The sequence below is a fragment of the Carassius auratus genome, chromosome 36 (genome assembly GCF_003368295.1).
Source record: "Carassius auratus strain Wakin chromosome 36, ASM336829v1, whole genome shotgun sequence".
In the NCBI taxonomy this organism is placed as follows: Eukaryota; Metazoa; Chordata; class Actinopteri; order Cypriniformes; family Cyprinidae; genus Carassius; species Carassius auratus.
The window spans coordinates 4,105,187-4,119,702 of NC_039278.1; the positions used below are offsets into that span (position 1 = coordinate 4,105,187).

Here is a 14,516-nt window from a genome sequence, read left to right on the forward strand (position 1 = left end):
TTTAATGAGGGGAAAAAAAAAACTTTCTTGTGTATGATTTGTGTTAGTTCATATGAAACGGTTACATCTGATCTAGAAATATATGACCCAAGAACAGAATATTTCAGCCACAATTACATCCGGTCACAATGTGACATATATTTACATAACTTCTGCTGTGGTACTTTGTATAATATATTGTAGGTTTTTTTTTTTTTTTTTATCTATATATTTAAACTACTGCTAATAAAAAATAATAATAGTAAAAAAAAAAAAAAAATATATATATATATATATATATATATATATATATATATATATATATATATATATATATATATATATATATATATATATATATATATATACAGGTGTATGATGCTTAATAAATATTTTATGTATTTATATGTATCTATGTGTGTATACACAGTATTACGATAAATATATTATAATATTTAATATAATTGTAATTTTGTGTGGAAATATAATATCAATATTGTATGGAATTTTATTAGTTAAATTGTATATATTTACACAAATATATACTTTTTCAAAATGATCAATCTTTGGGAATTATTCTTATCCTTATCAACATTTCTGATGATTAAATTTTTTTTTTAATTTTCATCCAGTGGATTCATACTGATGAAATGCTTCCATTTGTCTTGTTCTGGTTCATTTGTTTGTTTAGTTTTAGCATGGGTCCCTTTATTGGCAAAAGAGAAAGACGAATGGACAAAGAATTTGATAAATAGTTTAAATTAAATAGTTTGCCAACTTCAGAAAATATGAGAATTTATAGCATCACTTCCCTGCTGGCTGTGCTGTAATTAAGCCATGTTTGATGGAAACTCTGAATCAGTCTGGTTAGCTGCACTGTTTTGTGCTTTGCCTGTGCAATACATTACAGTTTAATGGGTGCCATTTGAGAATGAGTACCTCTCCACACTAGAGTAATTTCCAATTAGAGCATTTTCTCTCCAGATCTCTGTCGAACCACTCCTCGAAACACCCCCTCTCTCTTGCACTCTATATATTACAAGCCCTGTCATGACCAGTATTAATTCCAGGATTGATCACAGGTGCTCGTACATCAGATATGATATCAGGTATTCCTGTCACCACGGTGAAAATGAGTCAAAGGAGCCTTCACACATCTCTTCCTGTTATCAAGCTCATCATATACACTGCCCGTCCAAAAACTCTAATATATACTCTAACACTCTTCATTGGACCGCCTTTAGCTTTGATTACGACACGCATTCACCGTGGCATCAAAACCCTTCTGCAATGTCACAACATTTATTCCCATCCAGAGTTGAATAAACTTTTCACTAAGATCTTGTATTGATGATGGGAGAGTCGGACCGCTGCGCAAAGTCTTCTCCAACACATCCCAAAGATTCTTAATGGGGTTAAGGTCTGAGTCTGGAATCTGTGGTGGCCGATCCATGTATGAAAATGATGTCGCATGCTCCTTGAACCACTCTTTCACAATTTGAGCCAATGAATCTTGGCATTGTCATCCTGGAATATGCCTGTGCAATCAGGGAAGAAAAAATGTATTGATGTAATAACCTGGTCATTCAGTATAATCAGGTAGTCAGCTGACCTCGTTCTCTGGGCACATGACATAATCATCCATGCAGTAATTATCCAATGGGAGAATCTTACCTATTTGCTTAGTTAAATCCAGGTGGTGACTTTTTATTTAGGACAGGTAGTGTATTTGTTGTTATCACTGAACCACATCAGTTTACAAAAGAGCAATGATTTTATGAATGTCATGTACTGAAAACTTTTATTTTTTATGTGTTTAAAAATCGCAGGCTGCATTTATTATATATATTTATAGCATGCGACATCATTTTCATACATGGATCGGCCACCACAGATTCCAGACTCAGACCTTTTTTTTTTTTTTTTTTTTTTTTTTTTTTTTAATAAACCATCTCTGAGAAATATTATTTGGAATAAAAAGTGACATCTTGCTTTTGAGGTAAGCTATTAATAATAATTAATCATGTTGTACTCTCTCTGTATCAGTTACTATGTCCACATAGAGAAATAAATGCCATATACGCATCAAGAGGAAAAAAAGTAGCTTGGAGAAAAGTGTGTCAGAGCTGTTTTAATTACTCTGAACCCTTTGCCCCACTGCTATATTCCAGACTCCTTCTTTACTGTGTTTTTAATTAGCACTTTGACTCACCAAAAACACTAAAGCATCGATTTTCTTAAAGGTAATCTCTACGTGTGCTACTATAATGACCACGAGTCTAGAAAGGCCTGATGGGAGAATGACCAGTGTTGCACTGATTGATGTGACCCACCTCCAACACAATCTCAGGGAAGAAAAAGAAAGAGAGAGAGAGTGAAAAAGAAACAAGAAGCAAGTTAATTTTACTAGTATCAAGCTTCTTTAAATTTACTTACCTTAAAGGAATAGTTTACACAAAAATGTACATTTGCTTAGAGTTTACTCACACTAAAGCTATCCAACATGTAGATGTTTGTTTTCACCTGCTGGAAAGTCTATTTGTTTATCAGAACAGATTTGAAGAAATTTAGCAATACAGTACATCACTTGCTAGCTACATTGAATGGGTGCCGTCAGAATGAGACTCCAAACAGCTGATAAAAGCATCACAATAATCCACAGCATGACTCCAGTCCATTAGTTAACATCTTGTGAAGCCGTTTGTGATAATCTAATTCATTATTAAGATGTTTTTAACTTCAAACTGTTGCTTCCAGCTAAAATAAGAGTCATCTATTCATAATACTGTCTCCAGTGAAAAAAAAGTAATCTTGTCTGAATTAGGAGAGAAGTGTGATCAAGCACCATTTACAAACAAAAACAGTTCTAAACAAATATGTCGGCAGATTTTGATATGAAAGGACAACAGTCAATCGACTTTTCTCTGGAGGAAGTGTTATTATGGATTATGGACTGCAATTTTGGCCAGAAGCGATGATTTAAAGTTGCAAGCATGCATCTTTTTTGGACATAAACATAAAAGTTCTTCAAAATACATTCTTTTTGGGGGTGAACTATCCCTTTAACTCCCAAAAACTCTGTCATGAATCAAACAGATGTATTTCTGCCCATACTCTCTCTCTCTTTCTCTCTCTCTCAAACACACACATACACACACTCACGCAGGTAATGGAGTAGTGATTACCTGTAGCTAACAGAAACATGGTGTGAATGAGTTTAGCCTTGGCAGCAGGGCTGGAAAGGCCATTTGTCCTCTAAGAAATTCAGCGTTATGCTAGCTCACAGTCCAGAGGCATCATTACCCCACATTCATTCTGAGCACAGATGGTGCCAGTGCAGGATGGTTTAATGTCCACCTGTCTGATGGCAGTGCAAAAGCTGCCTCTCTGGCCTCACTCTTGATCTCTCACCATCACACACATACAGCTTAAACCAGCAAGCACCCCCGGCCACACATACTTCTGATGCCACAGGATGTCAAAAGCATTAAATCCCAATGAAAGACTCCTTGCGGTAGGTAAACCTATTATTAGCTTCCATTAGACTCACCTCAAGTCATTACAGTCAAACTCAATGAGATACCGTGCAAGAAAATAGACCTTTCTGTGTCACATAATTTGTGATTTGAGCCAGCGAGGTGCACATAAAACAGAAATACTGAACAGCTTTTTATTGTCACCGGATAAATGTGCTCTCTAAATGTTCTTTGCAGTCTGATTTATCTCTGAGCAAGTCCAAGGTTAATAACAGAAGCGGGTTTTGAAGGCCAGTTGTTTAGATCCAAGATTCTAAAATGTGCTAACACATTAAACGTGAAAAATCAGTACAGATCAGTACAAAAAGAGCTTGTTCTGGACCGAGTTCTGGAAGATCTTTCGCTGTTCCTGCTCGAACTTTATCCCTAAAATTAGAGGACACCTATTGGTTCATGGGAAATTCGATTCAGGAACACATCCTTCTTTAAGTTCTTTGATGGGTGGTGTTTATGCTGATTCTCAGGTTGTTGTGTTTAAGGCTTGTTATGACTCCATAAATTCTCCCTCTGCTGACAAATGCTTGTAGCTGAGAAGAAGCTGAAACATTGAATTACCTCCGGGAGGTGAATGTTTTGTTTCAGGATATCACTTCACATTTGAATGGTCGTGTCTTTGGGAACGTTACACTGATCTACAATCTTTCATTTTGTGTCTAAGCTCATTTTCTCAACAGTCATAAACCGAGATGAAAATATTCTTCTAATGGTTTGCTGGGCCAGTATTGGATCAATGAACTAAAGTATGAGTTTTAAAGCTTCCAGTATAGGGCAGAGTCATAAAGAGCCTATTCTTTATGACAAGCCATTCCCATCTACATGGAAATACACGTTCCACAATAATGACTATTATTGAATTTCTGCTGTATTAAACATTCACCTCCTAAAAAAACACCATCGGAAGCTATAATTCATTAGTCTGACTGAACGAGTATGAGAATGTTATCCAGAAAATAGCCTTAGAAGCCATACATGAAGGAATTCTGAGATAGTAAAATAGTCAATAAGACATTTAAAGCAGTTAACAGAGGTTAAATAGAATCCTGAGGGATTTGTGAAGGCGATTTGTGGTTTCAGATTCTCCAGTGAATGCTGAAATATTATCGAGCTTATTGAGAGCACTGAAGTAATAGTTCCAGAGTGAGCTGTCATGAATGGCAGAGAGTGTTTTGGGTCTAATCCTGTCAGTTTGATGGGGTTGATGTTTTAATGCAAGGTCAAAACTAGATGTACGTTGTTGCCAAACATGCTTAGACAAACGGATGCCTCCCGCTCAAACGTGAAGACTGATGACAGCTCAGCAATGGCAATCGTGTTCACTGCTGGGCTAGCACTGTGAGTTTTCCATTGCTCACTCAAACCCTGAAACAGGAGCTTGAAAAAAGATTTGAAGTTCAGAGAGATCAAGCATGAGAACACTTTCATTTCCTCTCTTATGTACACCCTGTATATACTTCATAAAAAGTAAATAAAATATTCCAGTATCACCGATATAAAAAATCAAATATTGGCTAATCATATATATATATAAATATTGACCGATACTGATAATTACATTTCTGAAAAAAAAAAAAAACTTGGACATGTTGGACAACGTGTATCAAACATAAAAATTAAAAGGTGAGGAAATCTTAAAAACATTCCGTGCAAACATCTCCTAATCAGCCGGCAATTTTCATGCAAAACGTGCAAAGCAGTTCCTCGAAGGTGTACTGAAATAATGAAATGGCTTTGAAAAAATCCTTGGCAACAAAGTTATAGCTAAGAAACCCACTACAGTAACCGCACAATAGAATGGAAGAAGAGTGGACCAAAATCACACCATGAAGTGTGAGAAACTAGTGATGTCCTGTGAAGTCATTCAAAGCAATGGCCTCTACATTTCCTACTAATTCCTGACAGCTGTAACACTCCAAAATGTTTGTTTCATGCTACAGTGGCTATTGTGTGTGTGTGTGTGTGTGTGTGTGTGTGTGTGTGTGTGTGTATATATATATATATATATACACACACTACACCAGTATTGATCTAAAACATATATACATCACTAAATAATATAAATTAGTCAAAATTGGCTGGTATGTAACTAATATTGACCAATAATGATATATTCAACAATCTCTAATGTCAGCAGATATACAGTATATCTCCCAGCTTCCACAAATACCAAAACATAAATAAAAGCACTTCCAATATCAACATGAATGTAATCTATCAGCCGGTAACCAATGGGGTACTGATAAACTGTACATCCTAAAAAGCCATGTTGACTCTCAGAATGGTTACAATGGTGGGGAATGGGGCAACTCCTCCTCTTTCTTCTTGTTCGTATGCTTTCACTCCAATCAGAATGGCGCAATTTCTCTTGTATATCCTTGCATGAGCTCTGGTGTAATTGAGGGATGTGGGAGCGGATGGGTGGACAGCTGTCAGGGGAAGATAAAGAGGGTTTCCGCGGGTGTTGGGGAAAGGGGAGCATCTGATGAAGGGCCTCGCTGCAGCAACCCCAATGGCTGAATTACCTGGCCGCTTTATAATTGTGTGAGAGGGGTGCTTCCAGCAGCTCTGTCATTACTCAACCGGCCTGACCCGGCCCAGCGAGGGAGCTGCCTGCCTCTTTCCCTCCCTCTTGCTCTTTTGCTGTCCTGCACTTCTGTCCTCCTCTGTTCCCTTGTTCTTTCCTATCTTGGGATTGGTGTGGAGCTCTGAGCCCACTGTTTGAGGGGAAAACCATTACCTCTCATCAATCCTCCAGCACTCCTCGGCGTGCTCTCTATTGTTATGGTGACCCACTAGTAGCTTTTTGCGCATTCTGATCTTTTCCCTTTCTGTTCTCCTCTTTTTGTCACAATGGGGTCCACTTTGCTGCAGTGCATATGGTGTAGCTTCAGGTATCCTGTAAAGTGCGTGTGTTAAAATGGCAGGAAGCACAATGATGACTGTGAGGACTTCATAACTGCACTGTCACGAGGCCTTTTATCTAGAACGAGTCCTGCCTATTTAGTCACATCATTGTCATACCGTACTATATGTCTCCACTTTGTCCAAACCCACGACAGCACCCTCACCTTCCTGTACTCCCCATAAAAGCCTTTGCTCACATCAGCCCAGGGTAAAAGGCTTGTCATTTGATAAGATAATCAACATGCTTCAAGGGCAATTTGCAACGCGGAGAAAAGAAAGAATACATGGTAATTACACAGAAAGCAGTAAGAGTCTGGAAAAGAGCCTATAATTTTCTCTTTAGAGGCTTTTTACAAGGGCCATTTGCTCTAATGCTTTTTTAACTGATGACTTTGGAAGTTAATCTAATTAAGGAGCTGCGGCTTCAGGTATTTTCTTTTTATTGCTTTTTTACCCTTACAGACTTAATTAAATGTATCTAAACAAACACAGACGCACACCAAAAAAAAAAGTAAAATAATAATAATTAAATTTAATTTAAAATTAATTAAAATTACAATTAAAAACACCTTTACTGTGTGCTGAAAATGATCATGATTTTTGTGGAAAATTCTGTGTTCTGATTGTTTCGATCATTGCAAAGAAGCGGTATTTCACTGATGATTAATGCGTGATGCTTATCAAAGGGTAAAAAGCAGAAAAGCAGAAGGTTTCTGAACAGAATAAATGAATTCAGTTGTTTATACAAGCAGAGTGAGATGCTTGTATAGGTTCATTGATTTCATTATTTATTTATTTTTAATGTGATATTGTTATAAGGTAGGGACAATGAAACATTTAGCTGAGCTTGAGCTCCTTACTTGGAGCTTCGATTGAAGTCAAGATAATATTGTTTTGGTGTATATTCTCATTTTTGTACAAAAGTTAGGAAATGTAGTTAGTGTGAGATCAATTAATAATTAATCGTAAGTAATCCCTGCAAATCATAATGAATCCGGGTATTTCTGATGCATGCCACTGATGCCAATATGGTGAAATACATGCATCTTTATTGTGTGTCAAATGTGAAGGAGTATCTCATATGTGCCACTCATGTACATGTTTTCTGTTCATGTGTTCACAGAGGGGGGAACGTGTGAGGTCATCGCAGCACACCGATGTTGCAACAAAAACCGAATTGAGGAGCGTTCCCAGACAGTCAAGTGCTCATGTTTACCGGGAAAAGTGGCCGGCACAACACGGAACAAACCCTCATGTGTAGACGGTAGGAATCCAGATCTGACTTCACAGCATCATCACAATCTAAAATATCACCTTACCTAAAATATACCACCTTTTAAATGCAAAATCATGTTTAGACAACTTTTTCATGATCAGATGTAATACATTATTTAGGGAAAAAATAAAAAGCTTTCTCCTATAAAAACAAATCTCATAATGTGCATCAAATCGCAATTTATTTGACATGTACAGTATTGTTCAAAATAATAGCAGTACAATGTGACTAACCAGAATAATCAAGGTTTTTCGTATATTTTTTTATTGCTACGTGGAAAACAAGTTACCAGTAGGTTCAGTAGATTCTCAGAAAACAAATGAGACCCAGCATTCATGATATGCACGCTCTTAAGGCTGTGCAATTGGGCAATTAGTTGAATTAGTTGAAAGGGGTGTGTTCAAAAAAATAGCAGTGTGGCATTCAATCACTGAGGTCATCAATTTTGTGAAGAAACAGGTTTGAATCAGGTGGCCCCTATTTAAGGATGAAGCCAACACTTTTTGAACATGCATTTGAAAGCTGAGGAAAATGGGTCGTTCAAGACATTGTTCAGAAGAACAGCGTACTTTGATTAAAAAGTTGATTAGAGAGGGGAAAACCTATAAAGAGGTGCAAAAAATGATAGGCTGTTCAGATAAAATGATCTCCAATGCCTTAAAATGGAGAGCAAAACCAGAGAGACGTGGAAGAAAACGGAAGACAACCATCAAAATGGATAGAAGAATAACCAGAATGGCAAAGGCTCAGCCAATGATCACCTCCAGGATGATCAAAGACAGTCTGGAGTTACCTGTAAGTACTGTGACAGTTAGAAGACGTCTGTGTGAAGCTAATCTATTTTCAAGAATCCCCTGCAAAGTCCCTCTGTTAAAAAAAAGGCATGTGCAGAAGAGGTTACAATTTGCCAAAGAACACATCAACTGGCCTAAAGAGAAATGGAGGAACATTTTGTGGACTGATGAGAGTAAAATTGTTCTTTTTGGGTCCAAGGGCCACAGGCAGTTTGTGAGACGACCCCCAAACTCTGAATTCAAGCCACAGTACACAGTGAAGACAGTGAAGCATGGAGGTGCAAGCATCATGATATGGGCATGTTTCTCCTACTATGGTGTTGGGCCTATTTATCGCATACCAGGGATCATGGATCAGTTTGCATATGTTAAAATACTTGAAGAGGTCATTTTGCCCTATGCTGAAGAGGACATGCCCTTGAAATGGTTGTTTCAACAAGACAATGACCCAAAACACACTAGTAAACGGGCAAAGTCTTGGTTCCAAACCAACAAAATTAATGTTATGGAGTGGCCAGCCCAATCTCCAGACCTTAATCCAATCGAGAACTTGTGGGGTGATATCAAAAATGCTGTTTCTGAAGCAAAACCAAGAAATGTGAATGAATTGTGGAATGTTGTTAAAGAATCATGGAGTGGAATAACAGCTGAGAGGTGCCACAAGTTGGTTGACTCCATGCCACACAGATGTCAAGCAGTTTTAAAAAACTGTGGTTATACAACTAAATATTAGTTTAGTGATTCACAGGATTGCTAAATCCCAGAAAAAAAAAATGTTTGTACAAAATAGTTTTGAGTTTGTACAGTCAAAGGTAGACACTGCTATTTTTTTGAACACACCCCTTTCAACTAATTGCCCAATTGCACAGCCTTAATAGCGTGCATATCATGAATGCTGGGTCTTGTTTGTTTTCTGACAATCTACTGAACCTACTGGTAACTTGTTTGCCACGTAGCAATAAAAAATATACTAAAAACCTTGATTATTCTGGTTAGTCACATTGTACTGCTATTATTTTGAACAATACTGTAGATTTGAGTAAAATAGACTTCACAAAACAGACAAAATATAAAGGCCATTTTCTTAAAAGGAAAATAACTGAAGAAAAAAAAAGTGAACACTGACACAAACTGCATAAATCACAAACTTGTTGTCTCTTTTTCTTTTTTAAGCTGGAGCAGGTGTATAAAGTGCTTTGACAATTCCTGTGTGAGCCATTCGAATATGCAAAAAGGAATGCCCATTATAAGTTTAGACAAGCATAATTTGGAATTACAGACTTTTAAAGCTTTTCTCAGATGACATTTCGCTTCAGCTGTCACCTTGACGTGATTTTAGAGGATTTATTCAAATCTGATGCAAATGCCAAGGGGCACACATGACCTCTCCACTAAATCAAGATAACCCTGTGCTAACACATAAATAAACAAATATTTAAAATAAATATGTGTACATATACTTTGTGTGTGTGTGTGTCACGATTAGAGTTCAACCTAATCTTTAAGCCCGAGGATCAAGATGTCCATGGCAGATGCAAGATTTACAAACATGTTTATATATATATATATATATATATATATATATATATATATATATATATATATATATATATATATATATATATATATATATATATGCATATATGTATATATCTCACCTGCTCATATATATATATATATATATATATTAGGGGTGTAACGGTTCACAAAATTCACGGTTCGGTTCGATACGATACACTGATGTCACGGTTCGGTTCGGTTCGGTTCGATACGTTTTAGATACAGCAAAATGTAAAAACATCTCAACTTTTCAGAATGCCGCAAGCGCACCGCGGGTCATGTGACAAGAACCAACCAATCAGCTTCATCCTTTCCCGTAACAACGTTGAGAGCTCAGCCAAGATGAAGGAACAGCTGATCATAGTTGTATATGGATTGCAATTTTGAAATAAATTCAGTAGCAGAGCTACTGCAAGCGATTTTTAGAGCTGCAAATCCATTTATCCTTCGCTGAAATTTCCGCGTCTCATGGAGAGAGCACGTCATTGTTGCTTAGCAAAGACAGACGCCTCAGGAGAAAGACGCGCTTAGCGTTTTCCATGCGTTTTTAGGCACGATATGTGAACGGCCCCTAAGGCGCTCGCTCACTCAGCACGCGCTGAAGGCTCGTTGCAAAATGTCGAATGCATTTAACAGACCAGAAATATAAGATCCTAAAATAACCAACAGGTCTGGTGTTTGGGTTGGATTCCCTGTAAGCTATAGTGTCTAAATGCTGCAGGGATAGTTTGCTGCGTGCATGTTTCTCCTTTTTTTCGTCTTTTCCCAGATAGTACTGACGCATATATCCCAGATATTCCCGCTGTTTTTTTTTTTTTTTTTTTTTGTAATCCCGCTGGTGTACCCTGTCAAGTTGCAGATGCGACATACCGTTGTTTATTTATCCACCACTCTCTTGCCATCACCATTATAGCTTAAAGGGAATACAAAGTGCACCCAAACACCAGACCTGTTGGTTATTGGAGGATCTTCTAATTTCTAGTCTGTTAAACGCATTGGCTATTTTGCAACGAGCCTTCAGCGTGTACTGAGTGAGCGAGCGCCTGCTGAGTAGCCTAACATAAACATATAAGATGGTGTTTTTTTCTTCTTCGGGAGTGTCAGGGGCGTTGCCTGTTACGTTGTTTGGGTTATTGGGCTACCTTGTTGAACGCATATCATTATATTTCTTTCTCTCTCTTTTTTTTTTTTTTTCAAATATAATTAATTACTCCAACGAACCGTTCGGTATACATAATGCGTACCGCGTACCGAACCGAAAGCGTCGTACCGAACGGTTCAATACGAATACGCGTATCGTTACACCCCTAATATATATATATATATATATATATATATATATTAGTAACACATTCAAAAGTGACAGTAAGTTAGTTTTCCACTTGAGTTCCCTTCCACCAGAAGAATACAAAATTCTAAAATTTGAAAGGTCACTTTTTTATGCTACATCACTTTCAGCATTCCTCAGAAGTATTTTCAAGCTTTCCACTATTTGTCTTTTGAATACTTTCAATATGGTGATTTCTCCTCCCTGTTCCACAACAGATCGTACTGAATGCCGAGCTCTAGGATTTACGGTGCTCTAGAGCCGGAGCCGTGTGTCTCTTCACAGCATACTGATGTGATCTGTGTAATAGCATAAAGAAAGTTTCACACTTCATGCCTCCATGCAAGTGTCCTGCAGGGAGGGCCAAGTCTCGCACATCTGCTATTGTATCGTTCAAGCCAGGCAGCTTGTTATGTGGATGAGATAAAAATGGAGTTGACAGATCACTAGGCAGTGATGTGTGAGGGGTTGATTGTCTGGATGCAGTCTCCATCTACATATGGTTGAACATTCACTGCATTAAAAAATGCATGTCCTTTGTGTGTGTCAAGGGTAGGTATGGCTCTGATGGTATCTTAATCAAAGATGGTATCTTTGGTACAGAATTTGGTGCAGCACAGTACTGGATGCTCATAGGTCAGATCTATACACCAGTTTAACACTGCAAGCCAAGTCCCCTTTATTTATATAGCACTTTATACAATACAGATAGTTTCAAAGCAGCTTTACAGTGATAAACAAGAAATAGTGAATCAGTAATGCAAAAAAAAAAAAAAAGTCTGTTGTAAACTGTCATAAAGTTCCCATTCAGATTGAATAGGATATACAGTATACCTACTCATTTGGAGGCTTCTCATTATGAATTTGAATAAGATTGAACTAGCGACTAATTGGCATTACTGAAATAATGCGGAGCCAGTAGGATTGTATTATATTGTTCTTATACTGTATAGCAGTTCAGTAGAAAAGAAGTTAATATTAAGTAGGTTTAATATTGCCAGTTAGTTGTCAATAATTAGTCAATGAAAATACTTCCAAAAGAAGTCAAGCACAACCAACCCTTACGCATCTTTGAACAACTCGTGGTGTTTCTTTCCTGAAATATTTTTGAACAAATCTGTTGAGTAAATAAATTAAATATTCATGAAGACAGTCACTACGTCTGAATATGGTTACTTCCCTGCTATACAGGGGTGTAGCCATCATTTCAGAAGTGAGAGAAATCTTTTTTATTAATCTAGTTGACTAAATATAAATAAATAATAAAATAAATTATATATTTATATATATTGAAAACCTTTACACGAAAACACTTGATTGAGAAAAGTGCAGGGGACAAACTTATGTTTTACACGTCTCCCATGTATACTATGCTCATGCTACTATATATTAGGCTTAACTGTAAGCGAAAAGTTCCGGATGACCCACTTCTGCTGATGAGATTCCGATATACATATCTGATAGACCTATTCTATCCGAGGTTTTGTGAATAGCAGTGTATCGATGCAACTGACTCCATAAGTCACATGACAATGACAGCATGGCAGATGTACTGTAGTATATCCTACTATTGATTGTGAAGTACTGACATATCGTCACACTGGGGCAGTTGTGGCCTAATGGCAGGAGAGTCAGATTTGTAACCTGAAGGTTGTGGTTTCAATTCTCAGGTCTAGCAGGGATTGTCTCCCCAGGCGCTGCAGCAATATGGCTGCCCACTGCTGTGTGTGTGTGTGCGTGTGTGCGTGTGTGTGCACTTGAATGGGTTAAATGCAGAGCACAAATTCTGAGTATGGGTCACCGTACTTGGCCGCATGTCACTTCACTTCACTGCTACCTTGAGTCTTGTTTCGTGATCTGGACTTGTTTCATGGTCTTGTTTTTAAAGCCTGATAGCCAGGATTTCTCTGTTTTCCTGAGCTCCTTGCTATGCCAATGTTTGGACTAATTTTGTATATGACCTCATGCCTGTCTGACTACGATTGTGTATTATTCCATTTAAACTATTTAACTTCTGCATTTGGATCTTAACCTTCACATCCCTTGCAGTCTCATGGCAATGCTGCACTGATGCTAAAACCATTTGCATTATTTTCTCTGAACACAAATCTGTGTATCACATCTGGTCTTTGTGTAAACCAACACAGTATAATTATTCATCAGTGTACTACATGTAAACAGTTGCAGAAGAGTTTGTGTGAGTGTAAATGCTGATTAATGAATTGTTCTGTGTATTCACTGAATCAAGACAATCGAGTGATTATACAGTTGTGGAGGAAGTTCCCACTTCCCTCATGTGTGCTCTGGCCTGGATATATACTCATCTTCTGCTTGATAATAATACTGTCTTTATGAGTAATGACTCTGTCCGCTGAGCCTGACGGAGACCTGAGGGAGGACCTGCGGGGACGGACTCAAACACACTGCTGCTGTCACACACGAGAGCGCTTATGCACATAGTCACACCTGACACACACTTTAAAGCGCACACACACTGTTTGTAACTACCGTTCTATCTATATTACTCACACACTCCCGCAATTTGTGTCTCCCTATTAAAATCTGTCAGTGAGTGTGCATGGGGTTTACATCCTTCACGTGTGAAAAAGAGAGAATGGCTAAATTTGGAGAACCATCACCCTCCTGTCATCTGACTTTTTAGAAGTCATTTAGGCAGAGTTAATAATGGAAAAATAAACACATGCAATCTCCATTTCTTTTTTCTTGAAGGGTAAACAAAGAAAATATAAAGTTCTTTATGCCCCCCCCAAAAAAAAAAAATTATTATATGTTTAATATATCTAATTCAAGCAGTCAGAGGATGTACAGATTAGCTCATTTTGTTTTATGTGGTCATTTTAGCTACTTTTATCTTACATCTCAGAACCTTCTTGCTGAAAAAATAAAATATATATATATATATATATATATATATATATATATATATATATATATATATATATATATATATTAGGGATGTCAAATTTCGATTATTTCCATGATCGATCGTCGTTTAAATTAACGATCAATTAATCGATTAATCGTTAACCATAATACTGCAAAATGTGTCTATTGCAGGCACGCAGTCAGCGGTATGACAGGATGTGCAAAAGCCACACACAAAACGCTTTCTCGCTTGAATT

General features: G+C 37.4%; 1 protein-coding gene across 4 annotated transcripts in view; it reads left to right on the plus strand.

Annotated features, from left to right (window-relative positions):
- The window catches only part of LOC113054997 (protein FAM19A1-like), a 150,880-nt gene that overhangs the window by 110,108 nt on the left and 26,256 nt on the right, over positions 1 to 14,516 (plus strand). For all 4 annotated transcript variants that reach the window (XR_003277469.1, XR_003277468.1, XM_026220898.1 and 1 more), the window contains exon 3: positions 7,540 to 7,680. Coding sequence is in view for 2 of the 4 variants with exons in the window: in XM_026220898.1 (XP_026076683.1) it covers positions 7,540 to 7,680 (141 nt within the window). In the remaining 2 variants the exon portion in view is untranslated. The remainder of the gene's footprint in view (positions 1 to 7,539; positions 7,681 to 14,516) is intronic.